The sequence below is a fragment of the Sus scrofa genome, chromosome 12, assembly GCF_054392235.1.
Source record: "Sus scrofa isolate SSC_HxYL_T2T_F1_AM1 chromosome 12, Sscrofa_HxYL_maternal_Yorkshire_Landrace_v2.0, whole genome shotgun sequence".
In the NCBI taxonomy this organism is placed as follows: Eukaryota; Metazoa; Chordata; class Mammalia; order Artiodactyla; family Suidae; genus Sus; species Sus scrofa.
In genome coordinates, this window is record NC_139394.1 from 49,369,589 (window position 1) to 49,383,744 (window position 14,156).

The following is a 14,156-nucleotide window of genomic DNA, read 5'->3' on the forward strand; positions in this document are numbered from 1 at the left end:
TTCTAGTATTTAAGAGGACCTCTGATCAGAGCAGTGTCTCACATTGCTGACATTTTTACAGCTGCCTTCTTGCTGTTTGTGAAGAAGCAGTGTCTTGGAGATATCAAGGTCATGGTCAGTGTACCACAAACGTGCCTCCAGGACAGCCCAAACGTAGGGACAAAATAAAGGATCACATCCTTCCCTGGGATCCAGATTACTTACATTTCTGAAGTCCAGTGTTCATCTGCGTGTGAGAAAGAAGCTGAAAGGACAGGTCACCTGGCCCTGGTAGACAGGCTAGCATGGCAGACTGGCATCAACACAACATGAGGCAGTCACTCACACTGTAATGACAAAAAAACAAGGTCATGGAACACAAGGCAACTCACTCAAGGAATATACGGGGGATATCAGATATGAGCAGCAGAAGCCCAAGTTTAGATAGATAAGCAACTTAATCAGCAGCATGTCAGTTGAAAATATATCTATGTCTTTATCTGTAGCAACAATTTGATACCAACTATTACTATGACTGAAATATTTCAGTCAGCTCGGACACGTGGGTGGGGAAAATAAAAGCTAGAAAATACCTATCCCGGAGTTCCCATCATGGAACATCAGAAATGAATCTGGGAGTTCCCGTCGTGGCGCAGTGGTTAACGAATACAACTAGGAACCATGAGGTTGCGGTTTCGGTCCCTGCCCTTGCTCAGTGGGTTAACGATCCGGCGTTGCCGTGAGCTGTGGTGTAGGTTGCAGACGCGGCTCGGATCCCGTGTTGCTGTGGCTCTGGCGTAGGCCGGTGGCTACAGCTCCGATTCAACCCCTAGCCTGGGAACCTCCATATGCCGTGGGAGCGGCCCAAGAAATAGCAACAACAACAAAAGACAAAAAAAAAAAAAAAAAAAAAAGAAATGAATCTGACTAGGAACCGTGAAATTTCAGGTTCAATCCCTGGCCCCATTCAGTGGGTTAAGGATCCAGCGTTGCGGTGAGCTGTGGTGTAGGTCACAGATGCAGCTCAGATCTGGCGTTGCTGTGGCTGTGGTGTAGGCCAGTGGCTACAGCTCCAATTAGACCCCTAGCCTGGGAACCTCCATATGCCTCAGGTGCAGCCCTATAAAGACAAAAAGACCAAAAAGAAAAAAGAAAATACCCATCCCCACAAGCAACTGAATGCACTCACTCGGCATTCGCACGCACTTCTTGTAGATGGCCTCTCCTTACTGCATTTGGATAAGCCCATGCGGCTGCCAGATAAAAGGCATGCTGGCTTTCATCTGTGCCCCAACTAAGGCAGGAGCAGAAAGGCTACGGCACAGTCTAACTGAAGTGAAGGAAAAGAGGATTTTTCTCTGAAAGCAGAACAGGGTTCCTGAGGAAAGCCTGCCCTCATAGGGCTTGACTTAGTCTATTCACAGTCCCGGTTGAGGGCTGGGGTGGTGAGACATTTCCAGAGGCAGCACAGTATTTTAGCTGCAAAGGCACCGAAAGTCCAACTTTCGACCCCAGATATCTGAACTCACTTTTAAAAGGAAGAAGGAGCAAAGCGTCCTAGTGGACAAAATTAACTACTATTAAAGCAAATTCTTTTTTTAAGTTTCTGGGGATTCACCTTTCCTGCTGCCTTTCACACCACTGAACCTCCTGGGCCCAAAAAGAAAAAAACTGCTTTGCTCTCAGGGTAAATCAAGGCAGTGGTAGGCTGCCAGCAGCCCCCTTTGGTCAGGTGATCCTGACATTATATCAGGATGGCACTGTTTCATCAGTGAAGTCTTCCAACAAGACATACACAGTCCAAGCAAGCGGACGCTGACGTGGCCGGCCTGCAGGGAAGGAAGCCTTGTCAGCAACGCAAGCTCCCTGTGTACCAAGGACCAAGCTTTCCTCAAACAAGTATGATGTACTAAAACACTGAATTCTTCTCTCATACTGCAAAACTCAGACATCAAGGTGGCATATTAAGGCCACAAGAAAAGATCATATTAGATCTAATACGTGGCATATTAGATCGTAACAAAAGAGGAATGAGGGAAAAGCTCAAATGTTAAAGACCACAAGACTTCTTTCTTTCCCTTAGAGGGCCCTCTCAGGTATGTGAAACGACCTCCTTGTCAGGATGAGTATCAGAGGGCTGAAGCTTCCAAGGCCAGGTAGCTGAAAAGATACTTTGTAAAAGAGGCTGCTCTAACCGTGTCTAAGATAGCAACTGCAGAGAGAACTGAAGAGTGAATGCCTCAATAGAGCTGCCCCAGAGTTCTGGCAAAGATTCAGTCCTTTCAGGTCTCTGGTGGGTGGCATGACAGAATGAACACAATGTGCCAACCTTAATGCCTCAAGAAATAAAAAGTCTTCTGTTGGGATCAAATGACTGAGGTACTGCTTACAATTCCTTCCCATGTGAGTGCTGATCTCTATTTAATAATCTCTCCCCTCTGGTCCTAATATAGCTGAGGGCAAACTCTAAGGAAAGGAAGGGAATAAACAAATACTGGAGTCTAATATTGTGAAATGAGCTGTACGAAGGGCTTTACTGATGTTTTCTTAATTAGGTCTCCCGACCTCTCTTCGAGGTAGGCAATAATTTTGCTTGTCATCTCATCATCTCTAGCCTGGATTACTATCATAGCTTTCCAAATGGTCTCTCTGTTCCACCTTTGCCCCATCACCCAATCTATTCTCCACACAGCAGCCAGATAATTTTTTTTTATTTGAAATCATATCAGCTCAAAAATCTCCAATGACTTCTCATATCACTTAGAATAAAATACAAAAATCCTAATGTGGCCAACAAGGCCTTCCACGATCTGCTACTCTTATCTCTTTGACCTTATCTTCCAACCTCCCCTGCCCCTCTTGCTGACTCAACTTCCAGCCCCAGTTGTCTCCTTAGAGGTCTTCCAATGAGCCAGACACACTTCCACCTCCAGGCCTTATACTTTGCCTGGAAAGCTGAGATACTGTGATGATTACAATTGCTGGGCAGATGCACTCCCTCACTGTACTTTCTGGAAGGAAGCAATCTATGAATTATGAATGATCACTGTAGTCTCTGATATGCCTATAATACCTTGATGCCTGCAACCAAGAAGAGAGGAGTGGGGGTTGCAGATCCTAAGAGTTGACCATAACATACTGTCCCTTCAAGCCACAGCTCAATTTTGATGGGAAGAACAGGAGAGAATTAAGCCAGCTGAACTATGGCAAAAGGCTTTAATAGACTTACTGACAGGAAACAAAGGAGCAAAAATAAGCGGTGAATTCTGTAAAGACCCCAAAAAGTCAGTTTTTAGTCTGGGAAGGAGGAAGAAAGAAAGACACCAGAGCTTGGGACCCTCTATAATTATGTGTCCAACCAGAACCACCTAGCAAGTCTAGAATACTCTTGAACTACTCAAGGCATCATCTGAGCTGCTAAGAGTATAGCCCCTAATTTGTGACCCTTTCTTTAAGAGTTCAGGGATCTGCCATCCTTTCCAAAAGACTGCCTCTTGTACTAAGGAAGTCTTCAAGTCCCTTGAGCAGTTTTATCAAAGTCAAGAATCAGATTCTGCAAGGGCAGGTAAGGCAAAGATTGTGCCAAGGTCACTAGGGTTGTGATGAAACAGGAGGGAAGCAACTTCCTTCCATAACTCATTCTAGAAACCAGGGATATATAGTATAAAGCACTCCTCTGGAGGCTTGGCAGCTGAGTAAAAGCCTTTTATTTTAAAACTTCAAACCACCCACACATTTTGATTACCATCTGGCTTTTCCTTAAATGTAAACTGCAATATAATTTTGCAGCTGTTATTTCCAGAAGCACAATTAGACCCAGAAATCAACACTAGCTCTACCTTCTCTGAAAAGGCTTCAAAATTCAAATTCTGACTTCTGAACAGAATCAAGTAGTAACCTGGTGCTTAGGCCAAATGAGCTGCCAACATCACAAATTAAAAAGATCTCCTTGGCAAAGTCTCTCTGTGAGATTACAGAGCCAGCTTTCCTACCACCAGCTGGTCTGCTCCCTGAGCAGGGGGCAACAGTACCACAGTGAGCAGAGAACTAAGGTGTTCAGACTCTTCCTGGGGCATTCGCACAAGTGCTAGCTTTTCCCAGACTACCTCTAATTAAGGAACAAAATCCTTGTGCCCACAGGGAAAATTCAAAAGGACCTTCACCTGTAGCCCCCCACCTCCTCTGCCCTATTAAGACAGAGTTTTTATTAGACTTGTGATGTCACTCTCTGCTTTCCTGGGTGGCATCTGATAAAGAACCATCTCTGCCCTAGGACAGATTTATTCCTATAGGAAAACCTGTCCCTGTTTATGCTTAGACTACTGAAGGGAAAAAAGAAGGAAAAGAAAGACTCCTCTTCATACATTTTTTTTAGTGAGAAAAGAAGAAGGAAAGAAAATAAAATGCTGGCAAAGGACTTTTTACTTGGGGGTTGGAGGTGAAAGGATCTAGAGCAATAACTTCCCAGCATGGTCTCCCACCCACAATCCAGGGCGTTCTAGTGCCCTTCTTGGCCAGGTCTTGCATCTGCTTTCCTTATCTTTCCCTGCCTTCAACTCCAGCTTCAAAATGAACCACCTCCTATGGAGTTCGCCCCGTGGATCAGTGGTTAATGAACCCGACTAGCATCAATGAGGATGCAGGTTCGATTCCTGGCCTCGCTCAGTGGGTTAAGGATCCGGCATTGCCATGAACTGTGATATAGGTTGCAGACGCATATCGGATCTGGTGTTGCTGCGGCTGTGGTGTAGGCTGGCAACTACAGCTCTGATTTGACCCCTAGCCTGGGAACTTCCATATATCGCGGATGCAGCCCTAAAAAGACAAAAAACAAACAAACAAAAACACCTCCTAAAAATAATAATAACAATAATGTTGACTAGCCCAATTTCTGATTCATGCTGCGGCTCAAAAATGTAAATCTGCCATTTATGGGCTTTAATTTAAAAATAAAATTGAGAGCAGTGCCATCTTGGAAATCTCAGGAAAAAAAAAGAAAATGTTATGTCCCTTGTTATTTGACTCCACTTTATAAAATAAACCCAACAGTGAAAACCCCAAGTACATGCATCTTAGGAGAATATGATTAACACTAAGAAAGCACATTAATTAAAAGAGTCATCACTATCAATGATTCATAAGCTTTCTCAACTAGGAGGTAAAGGCTTATTGAAAAAGAATAACTCTTTTTTTTTTTTTTTTGGCCACAATATGCACCAGCTTGGTAGGGGATCTCAGTTCCCAGAGCAGGGATTGGACTAGGGCTGCAGAGGTGAAAGTGCCAAGTCCAAAACACTAGACCACCAGAGAACTCCTCTAAAAAAGACTACTTTTTTTTTTTTTTTTTTTTTTTTGTCTTTTTGCTATTTCTTGGGCCGCTCTTGCAGCATATGGAGGTTCCTGGGCTAGGGGTCGAATCGGAGCTGTAGCTGCCAGCCTACGCCAGAGCCACAGCAACGCGGGATCCGAGCCGCGTCTGCGACCTACACTACAGCTCACGGCAACACCGGAACCTTGACCCACTGAGCAAGGGCAGAGATCGAACCCGCAACCTCATGGTTCCTAGTCAGATTCGTTAACCACTGCGCCACGACGGGAACTCCAAGACTACGTTTTTGAGCTCCCTTGTGGTACAATGGGTTAAGGGCCTGGTGTGGGTTTGATCCCTGACCCAGGAACTCTGCATACTGCAAACACGGCAAAAAATAAATAAATAAAAAGACTACTTTTTGATAGTTCGGATTAGGAGTTTCATCCTACTATTGCCCATTCCTTTACTCCTGGGGTCCAAGAAATCAGGTTAAAACCTAAGGGAGGGAGTTCCCATCGTGGCACAGGGGTTAACAAATCCGACTAGGAACCATGAGGTTTCGGGTTCGATCCCTGCCCTTGCTCAGTGGGTCAAGGTTCCGGTGTTGCCGTGAGCTGTGGTGTAGGTCGCAGACGCGGCTCGGATCCCGCGTTGCTGTGGCTCTGGCGTAGGCTGGCAGCTACAGCTCCGATTAGACCCCTAGCCTGACAACCTCCATATGCCGCGGGAGCAGCCCTAGAAAAGGCAAAAAGACAAAAAAAAAAAAAAAAAAAAAAAAAAAAAAAAAAAAACTAAGGGAAATACTGCTTTGGGGAAAATGAACAAGGCCAAAGACGGCAAAAATTAAATGTTTTCCAAATCAGACTCAGCAAAATCAGTCATCTTTACGGTGTGTGTCAATGAAATAATCTATTCGACAGGTAATTTTGTCAGTCCAATTAACTGTGAACTTCCAAGCACCTTGTACTTTTTTTTTTTAGGGCCGCACCCAAGACATATAGAAGTTTCCAGGCTAACAATCAAATCAGAGCTACAGCTGCCAGCTTACACCGGAGCCATAGCAACATGGGATCCAAGCCGCAACCTACACCATAGCTCACAGCAACACCAGATCCTTAACCCACTGAGCAAGGCCAGAGATTGAACCTGCATCCTCAAAGATACTAGTTGGGTTCATAACCACAATGGGAATTCTTAACTTGTACTTTCACTATTTACCCAATCTGAATAAAGTTCAGTCATTGCTCAAAGGCATCTTTCTTCTTTATCTTTAACCCAACAGAGAACTTACAGTCACCTGCAACTGTGACTTCACAACTCCAGGCTGGGAGAAATCGGGAGAGAAAGATGGATGTTCAATCCGGACTAACTTTGTTGAAAGCCCAAAACTATCCCTGCTGCAAATCATCTCTACTGAACACACAAGGCTCAAGGGGTTTAGAAACACTACTTCTAACTACCCATTAGAACCCATCACAGCAGGTCCTTTCCATATCCTGTTTCCCAGCCACCTACACCTCAGTCTCTAAGGTGCTTTCTTTAGCGTGAATACTTTTTCCTTGATCCTCTTATTATGTATTTTATCTCTGACTCAGTGCTTTCTCCTGAATTTGTTATTCAAGTCCCAGGAAAGTATGTGCCCTGGACTTTTTTTTTTTTTGGACCAGGCCTGCAGCATGTGTAAGTTGACACAGCAGCTAGACCACCAGGGAACTCCTTTCTCTGGACATTCTAATCTATACTTGAGTGTGAGCTTCTGAAGATGAGAGACTGTCTTTTATCTATCCTTCCAAGTTACAGGTCAGGAGCAACATTATCCATAGAGTAGATGTTTAATAAGTATTACTGCTCACATTCCAGAAGAATATCATATACTTTAATTCCGGGCTCTAGAATTTATCTGCATTTAGGCCCTTGAAACACATGGATAATACAAGTGCCAACAAAGATCAGCGCAGGTGTGTGCACAGGTGCCTGTACTCTGGAAGTGACAGAGCAGAGGAGCCAAAAACTACGTAGGCACATTAAAAAAAAAAAAAAAGCCCAGGTACTGCTTTTGCATTATACTAAGAAGTATCCTTTGGCTTCTGTATTTTAACCCCCATTAGGCAGACATCAGTATTCCTAAAACTGTGAAATGCAGGCTGTGTTTGTTGCAGGCTAGTAAATTATAACTTGCAATTTTTCTTTTTTCTTTTTTTTTGTCTTTTCAGGGCCACACCCGCAGCATATGGAGGTTCCCAGGCTAGGGGTCTAATCGGAGCTGTAGCCGCCAGCCTATGCCACAGCAATGCAGGATCAGAGCCACGTCTGCAACCTACACCACAGCTCACACAACATCAGATCCTTAATCTACTGAGCAAGGCCAGGGATAGAACCCACAACCTCATGGTTCCTGGTCGGATTCATTTCTGCTGCACCATGACAGGAACTCCAGAACTTGCAATTTTTCATTACACTATGTAACAGGTGTCAGTTTCCTATCAGGCTAGATCACTATAACTTAAGCTAAACCATTTTATTTTTGTCTTTTTAGGGCTGCACCCGCAGTATATGGAGGTTCCCAGGCTAGGGGTCAAATCAGAGCTGTAGCTGCTGACTTACGCCACAGCAACACCAGATTCGAGCCTCATCTGCAGCCCACACCACAGCTCATGGCAAGGCCGGATCCTTAACCCACTGAGTGAGGCCAGGGATTGAACCTGCATCCTCATGGATACTAGTCAGATTCGCTTCCACTGAACCACGACGGGAACTCCAGCTAAACCATTTTAAAAAGGTAGACTGACCTTTGGGTTTAAGTACATTCAAAATCTCAAGCAGAGCAGTCAGGCTGGGGAGAATTTTACCCATAAGTACCTGGGACTGTGCTCAGCAAGACAATGAGAAAAGAAACTGCTTCCCTGAGCTAAGACATAAATATTGGACTTTATTTTTTACAATTTCCTGTAGAAACCTGTACTGAGTCAGACATTTCTGATTACTCAAATGATATATAATTTGGAGTTCCCTGAAGGCCTAGCAAACAAGGATTCACATAGGCTGTGGCTCAAGTTTGATTCCTGGCCTGGCAACTTCCACATGCCATGTGCACAGCCAAAAAAAAAAAAAAAAAGAAGGAAACAAAGAAAGAAAAATATAATTCAACAAATAATCTATAATCATGTGATGATTTTTTTGGTGCCTTTTTGGCCATACCTGTGGCACATGCAAGTTCCCAGGCCAAGGACTGAGTCTGAAACACATCTCTGACCTACACCGAAGCTGTGGCAATGCTGGATCCTTAACCCCCTGTGCCAGGGATCAAACCGGCAATGTCACAGAGATGAGCTGGTTCATTAACCCACAGCGCCACAGAGACAACTATGTGACAGTTTTTTTTTTTTTTTTTTTCTTTTTCTTTTTAGGGCTGTGGTATATGGAAGTTCCCAAGTTAGGGGTCGAATCGGAGCTACAACTGCCAGATCTGAGCTGCATCTGCGACCTACACCACAGCTCTCGGCATCACCGGATCCTTAACCCACTGAGCAAGGCCCGGGATTGAACCCGCATCCTCATGGATACTAGCCGGGTTCATTTCCATTGAGCCACAATGGGAACTCCCTATGTGACAACTGCTAATCTATGTCCCATATGAGTCTGTGAAAAAGCTGCCAGAGAAGCACTGATCTCACACCCAGATGGGGAAACTGAGGCAACAGAGCCAAACCATTAAAAAAAGAAAAACAGCAGTCTGCAAGAAAGATAGCAAACTTGAATGCAACTTTAAGTCTCAGGGTATCTAAGTAGTCCTTTAACATGTCTTGACTGAGTCCAAACTAGTCAGATCATAGGAAGGTATTCAAGTGATGAAAGTGGCAGTTCCCTAGTATAGCGTCTGTAATGTTACAGATCACAGCTACAAGATGGCAAAGAATTTTAAGAATTTAGCAAGCTGTTAAAAAATTTGGCAAGCATGTGTGTTTAAAGAACAGCTAAACAAGTTACTTACCCACCGCCTTTCTGCTCCCCTCAACTGCACGAGGTACAACAGAGGCCAGATTCTCCAGTGACTCCCTTGCCGCAGAATCATGTCACCGGAGAGGCTCCTAACTCAGTCTGGAGTCTTTCTTTCTTTCCTTCTTTCTTTTTTTTTTGGTCTTTTTAGGGCTGCATCCTCAGCATACACTACAGCCACAAGCAATTTCAGATCTGAGCCACATCTGCAACCTACACCACAGCTCACAGCAATGCTGGATCCTTAACCCACTGAGCAAAGCCAGCGATCGAACCCAAAACCTCATGGTTCCTAGTCAAATTCATTTCCACTGCACCATGACAGGAACTCTTAGAGTCTGACTTTCAAGTCTGACGAATGACAGACACTTAAGAGAGTTGAGGTCATTGAAAAAGCCTGCTTCATTTTGAGTACATAACTACAATTCTGAAACAAGTCTAGATGAGATCCTCACCCTGGTGCCAAGGTATATTCCCTTTCTGGGCCTAAAGTGCCTCATCTAAGTTCACTGCTGGGTTCAGACGTTTCAAGAGACATTTATAAACCTGTACGTTTCCTATGTAATGAATAACATTTATTTACACTACCTAAGAGGGTAGTCTGCTTCTCAGAGAATGGTTTAAATGAAATTTTGAACAGGTGTTGAAGAGTTATGAATGGAAGTAGTGAAGGAGACAGAATCCAAAATCTGAATGCATGAAACCCACCATGGTCCTTGGAGAAATAAAGACAACTACCAAACATATAAAGAAATGGTGTAACTACTTAGTAATTAAAGCAATGTAAATTAAATAGAGTATTTTATTTTTTGCTTTAAAACTTTAAAATACTTAAATTTAAATTAAAAAAAATTTTTTTTGCTTAAAAACATGTGGCGTTCCTGTTGTGGCTTAGCAGGTTAAGAACCTGACTAGTGGAGTACCCTTCATGGCTCAGTGGTTAACAAACCCGAATAGGATCCATGAGGATGCAGGTTCAATCCCTGGCCTTGCTCAGTGGGTTAAGGATCCAGTGTTGCCATGAGCTGCAGTGTTAAGGTGCAGACTTGGCTTGTATGTGGCCTTGCTGTGACTGTGGTATAGGCCAGCAGCTACAACTCTGATTCGACCCCTAGCCTGGGAATTTCCATATGCCATGGATGTGGCCCTAAAAAGCAAAAACAAAACAAACATAACTGCACCCGCATGTTCAATGCAGCACTATTCACAATAGCCAAGACATGGAATCAACCCAAATGTCCACTGATAGATGACTGGATTAGGAAGATGTGGTATATATACACAATGGAATACTACTTGGCCATAAAAACGAACAAAATATTGCCATTTGGAGCAACATGGATAGAACGAGAGACTCTCATCCTGAGTGAAGTAAGTCAGAAAGATAAATACCATATGATATCACTTTTATCTGGAATATAATATATGGCACAAAAGAACCTTTTCACAGAAAAGAAAATCATGGACTTGGAGAATAGACTTGCGGTTGCCAAGGGGGAAGGGGAGGGAGTGGGAGGGACTGGGAGCCTGTGGTAAACAGATGCAGAATGTTGCCTTCAGGATGGAATAGCAATGGGATCCTGCTGTGTAGCTCTGGGAACTCTGTCTAGTCACTTATGATGCAACATGTAATGTTAAAAGAATGTATACATGTAAGAATAACTGGGTCACCATGCTGTACAGTAGGAAAAAACATATATATATAAATAAATGATTAAAAAATTGACAAATATGTTTGAGAAAAATCTAAAACACACTAAGTCAAGGATATAGTGAAGAGTCACTCAAGTGAGATGCTAAATTGACGTTCTTTCTAGAAATAAATATTACCAGTTTTTTAAAATATTCACCCTTTGATATAGTAATTACACTTCTAAAATCTAACTTCAGGAAATAATCAGAAATGTAAACAAATATTTATCTACAACTCTCTTCATTGTGGTACAGTTCATAATTGTGTAAAAATTCCAACAATCTAAATGTCCAAAAGCAAGGAAATAGTTATATAAATCATAGGACATTCATCTAATAAAATTAGCATAGTGTCCCAAGTTTCAAAATTTACATATTGTTGGAGTTGTGGATCAGTAGTAACGAACCCAACTAATATCCAAGAGGATGTGATGGCCCTTCTCAGTGGGTTAAGGATCCGGCATTGCCATAAGCTGTGGTGAAGGTCATAGATGCAGCTGGGATCTGGTGTTGCTGTGGCTATGGTGTAGGATGGCAGCTGCAGCTCTAATTTAACCCTTAGCCTGAGAACCTCCATGTGCTGCAGGTACAGCTCTAAAAAAGCAAAAAAAAAAAAAAAAAAAAAAGTATATATATATATACACACACACACACATATATATAGTTAAAGAATATGGGAGTTTCCTTGTGGCTCAGCAGATTAAGGATCCAGTATTGTCACTGCTGTGGCACAGAACTGATCCCTAGCCCAGGAACTTCCTCATGTTGTAGGTGTAGCCAAAAAAAAAAAAAAAAAAAAAAGAAAAAATCTAAGGATAAAAAAAATGCTTATAACATAAATGCTGGGTTAAAATGTATACATAATACATAAACATGGTATAAAAATTTTATAAGATACAGTATAGAGACATAAAAATTATGAAGTCATTCATATTTGACCATTAAATGCATTCTAGTACTTTGTGGGTATAAATTCTCATTCCTGGACTATCTAGTTTAGTGTAACATTCTAATTAGCCTTCATTTCTTGAATTAAAAACCAACAGAGCCAAGGAAGTAACCTAGAAAAAAACTGGGTGGCAAGGGCAGTCATTTCCTGCCAAGTTTTCAAAAGGGGAAAGTTTCACCTATGGTTAAGTGTCAACTGCAGCTCAAATTACCTGAAGACACCTGGACTAACAAGAGGCACAATGCTGAAGTAGTTAAGAGACAAGACTGGGTTTGAATTCCAGGTCAGTTGCACACTAGCTATGTGACCTTGGAAAAGAAACTTAACTTCATCTGTAAAATGTGCCTACTTCAAGGGATCATTGTAAGGATTAAATGAGTTAAATATACTCAAGTGCTTAGGATACTGGTGCCTGAATTCGGGCTAATATCACTTTCCTAATCTATCAAAATCTAGGTCACTTTTTATTTTGCTAACAGAAACAAACCACTACCTTACATTTTACAATTCTTCATAATTTGAAATATGTTAACATACATTATTTCACTTGAAATTTATAACAATCTTCTACTCCAGCTAGATAAGCATCAATCCCTTTCCACAGATTAGGAATCTCCAGGTTCAGAAAGATTAGGTAACTTTTCCAATAATATGCAGCTGAGAAAGTGGACTTCACATTAGATTCCCTGTCTTAACTCCTAGATTTGTGACTCATTCCATTACATAAGTATTTTCTAATCTGTTGGCTGTAACCAGCCTTCAAAAAAAAAAAACAAAAAAAAACAACAACACAAAATAACAGTAAGATGCTGTTTCATGACTCTGTTTCAGCCATTTAAATTACTTGTGTGTATTTACTGAGATGCAATTTTTTTTTTTTTTTTTTTTTTTTTTTGGTCTTTTTGCTATTTCTTTGGGCCGCTCCCGCGGCATATGGAGGTTCCCAGGCTAGGGGTCAAATCAGAGCTGTAGCCAGTGGCCTATGCCAGAGCCACAGCAACGCAGGATCCAAGCCGCATCTGCAACCTACACCTCAGCTCACGGCAACGCTGGATCGTTAACCCACTGAGCAAGGGCAGGGACCGAACCCACAACCTCATGGTTCCTAGTCGGATTCGTTAACCACTGTGCCACGACGGGAACTCCGAGACGCAATCTTTTTTTCGTCTTTTGTCTTTTTAGGGCCGCACCCGTGACATATGGAAGTTCCCAGGTTAGGGGTCGAATTGGAGCTGTAGCCACCAGTCCACGCAACAGCCACAGCAACACCAGATCCGAGCTGCGTCTGTGGCCTACATCACAGCTCATGGCAATGTCAGATCCTTAACCCACTGAGTGAGGCCAGGGATCAAACCCGCATCCTCATGGATCCTAATCGGGCTCATAACCACTGGGCCATGACAGGAGCTCCTGGGATGAAATCTTTATTGTCGGCACAGATAAAGATGTTTGAAAAATACTGCACTATATACCACAGTCGCCTTTCAAGTCGATATTTATTGAGCACCTATCATATCCTCTTCTTATACTATTATATACAATAAAATCATACAATTCTAAGTCATGGCTTTATGTTTGTGTAAATGTAATTACTGACCTTCCTTTGCATTTGGGGAACTATCTGGCCCAGATAAGCACTTTGCACTATAACTCTATCATACTTTGGCTAGCCTAACACTTAGGAATAAGCTTTAATGAAGATTCCTGCTACCCCCCCAATTTATAACCAAGGTAAGAATGCTTTGGGAAAGTGACTACAAAAAGGTTAAGAATTGTAAATAAACTACACTTCAATAAAACTTTAAGAAATGGGAAAAAAAGGCAAAGAAAAGCTTTAGGTTCAAGTGGTCAGACTTTTTTTTAGGGTAAAGCTGTATGAGAGGAAACTGTATCAGAGACTACTACAAGAAATGATTGAACACAGTTCTCTCTCATTTTCAGATAATCTTCGTACAGAAAAGAGCCCTTTCCTATCCTCATGTTCTTCCCTGACTGCGAGAGGTAAACCCTAACTTGAACACAATCTTAACTCACACCTTTTCTAAGCCAGTTTCCATTTTGGACACTCATACTAGGACAGAAGCTGGGCATCAGAGAGTCCACCAAAGCCTCTAACAGGAAGCAACCTCTGCTCTTTGAGGTGCTCTAAATTTGGGGGTGAAAAGGAGCTCACACTTTTCTATGACCATGCATCTACTATATCCACCATATACACACGTGGACTGTTAT

General features: G+C 42.5%; 1 protein-coding gene across 10 annotated transcripts in view; it reads right to left on the bottom strand.

Annotated features, from left to right (window-relative positions):
- FAM222B (family with sequence similarity 222 member B) overlaps positions 1-14,156 on the bottom strand; it is an 89,218-nt gene that overhangs the window by 28,277 nt on the left and 46,785 nt on the right. For all 10 annotated transcript variants that reach the window (XM_013989986.3, XM_021067489.2, XM_084985545.1 and 7 more), the window contains one exon: positions 205-326. Coding sequence is in view for 5 of the 10 variants with exons in the window: in XM_021067489.2 (XP_020923148.2) it covers positions 205-286 (82 nt within the window). In the remaining 5 variants the exon portion in view is untranslated. The remainder of the gene's footprint in view (positions 1-204; positions 327-14,156) is intronic.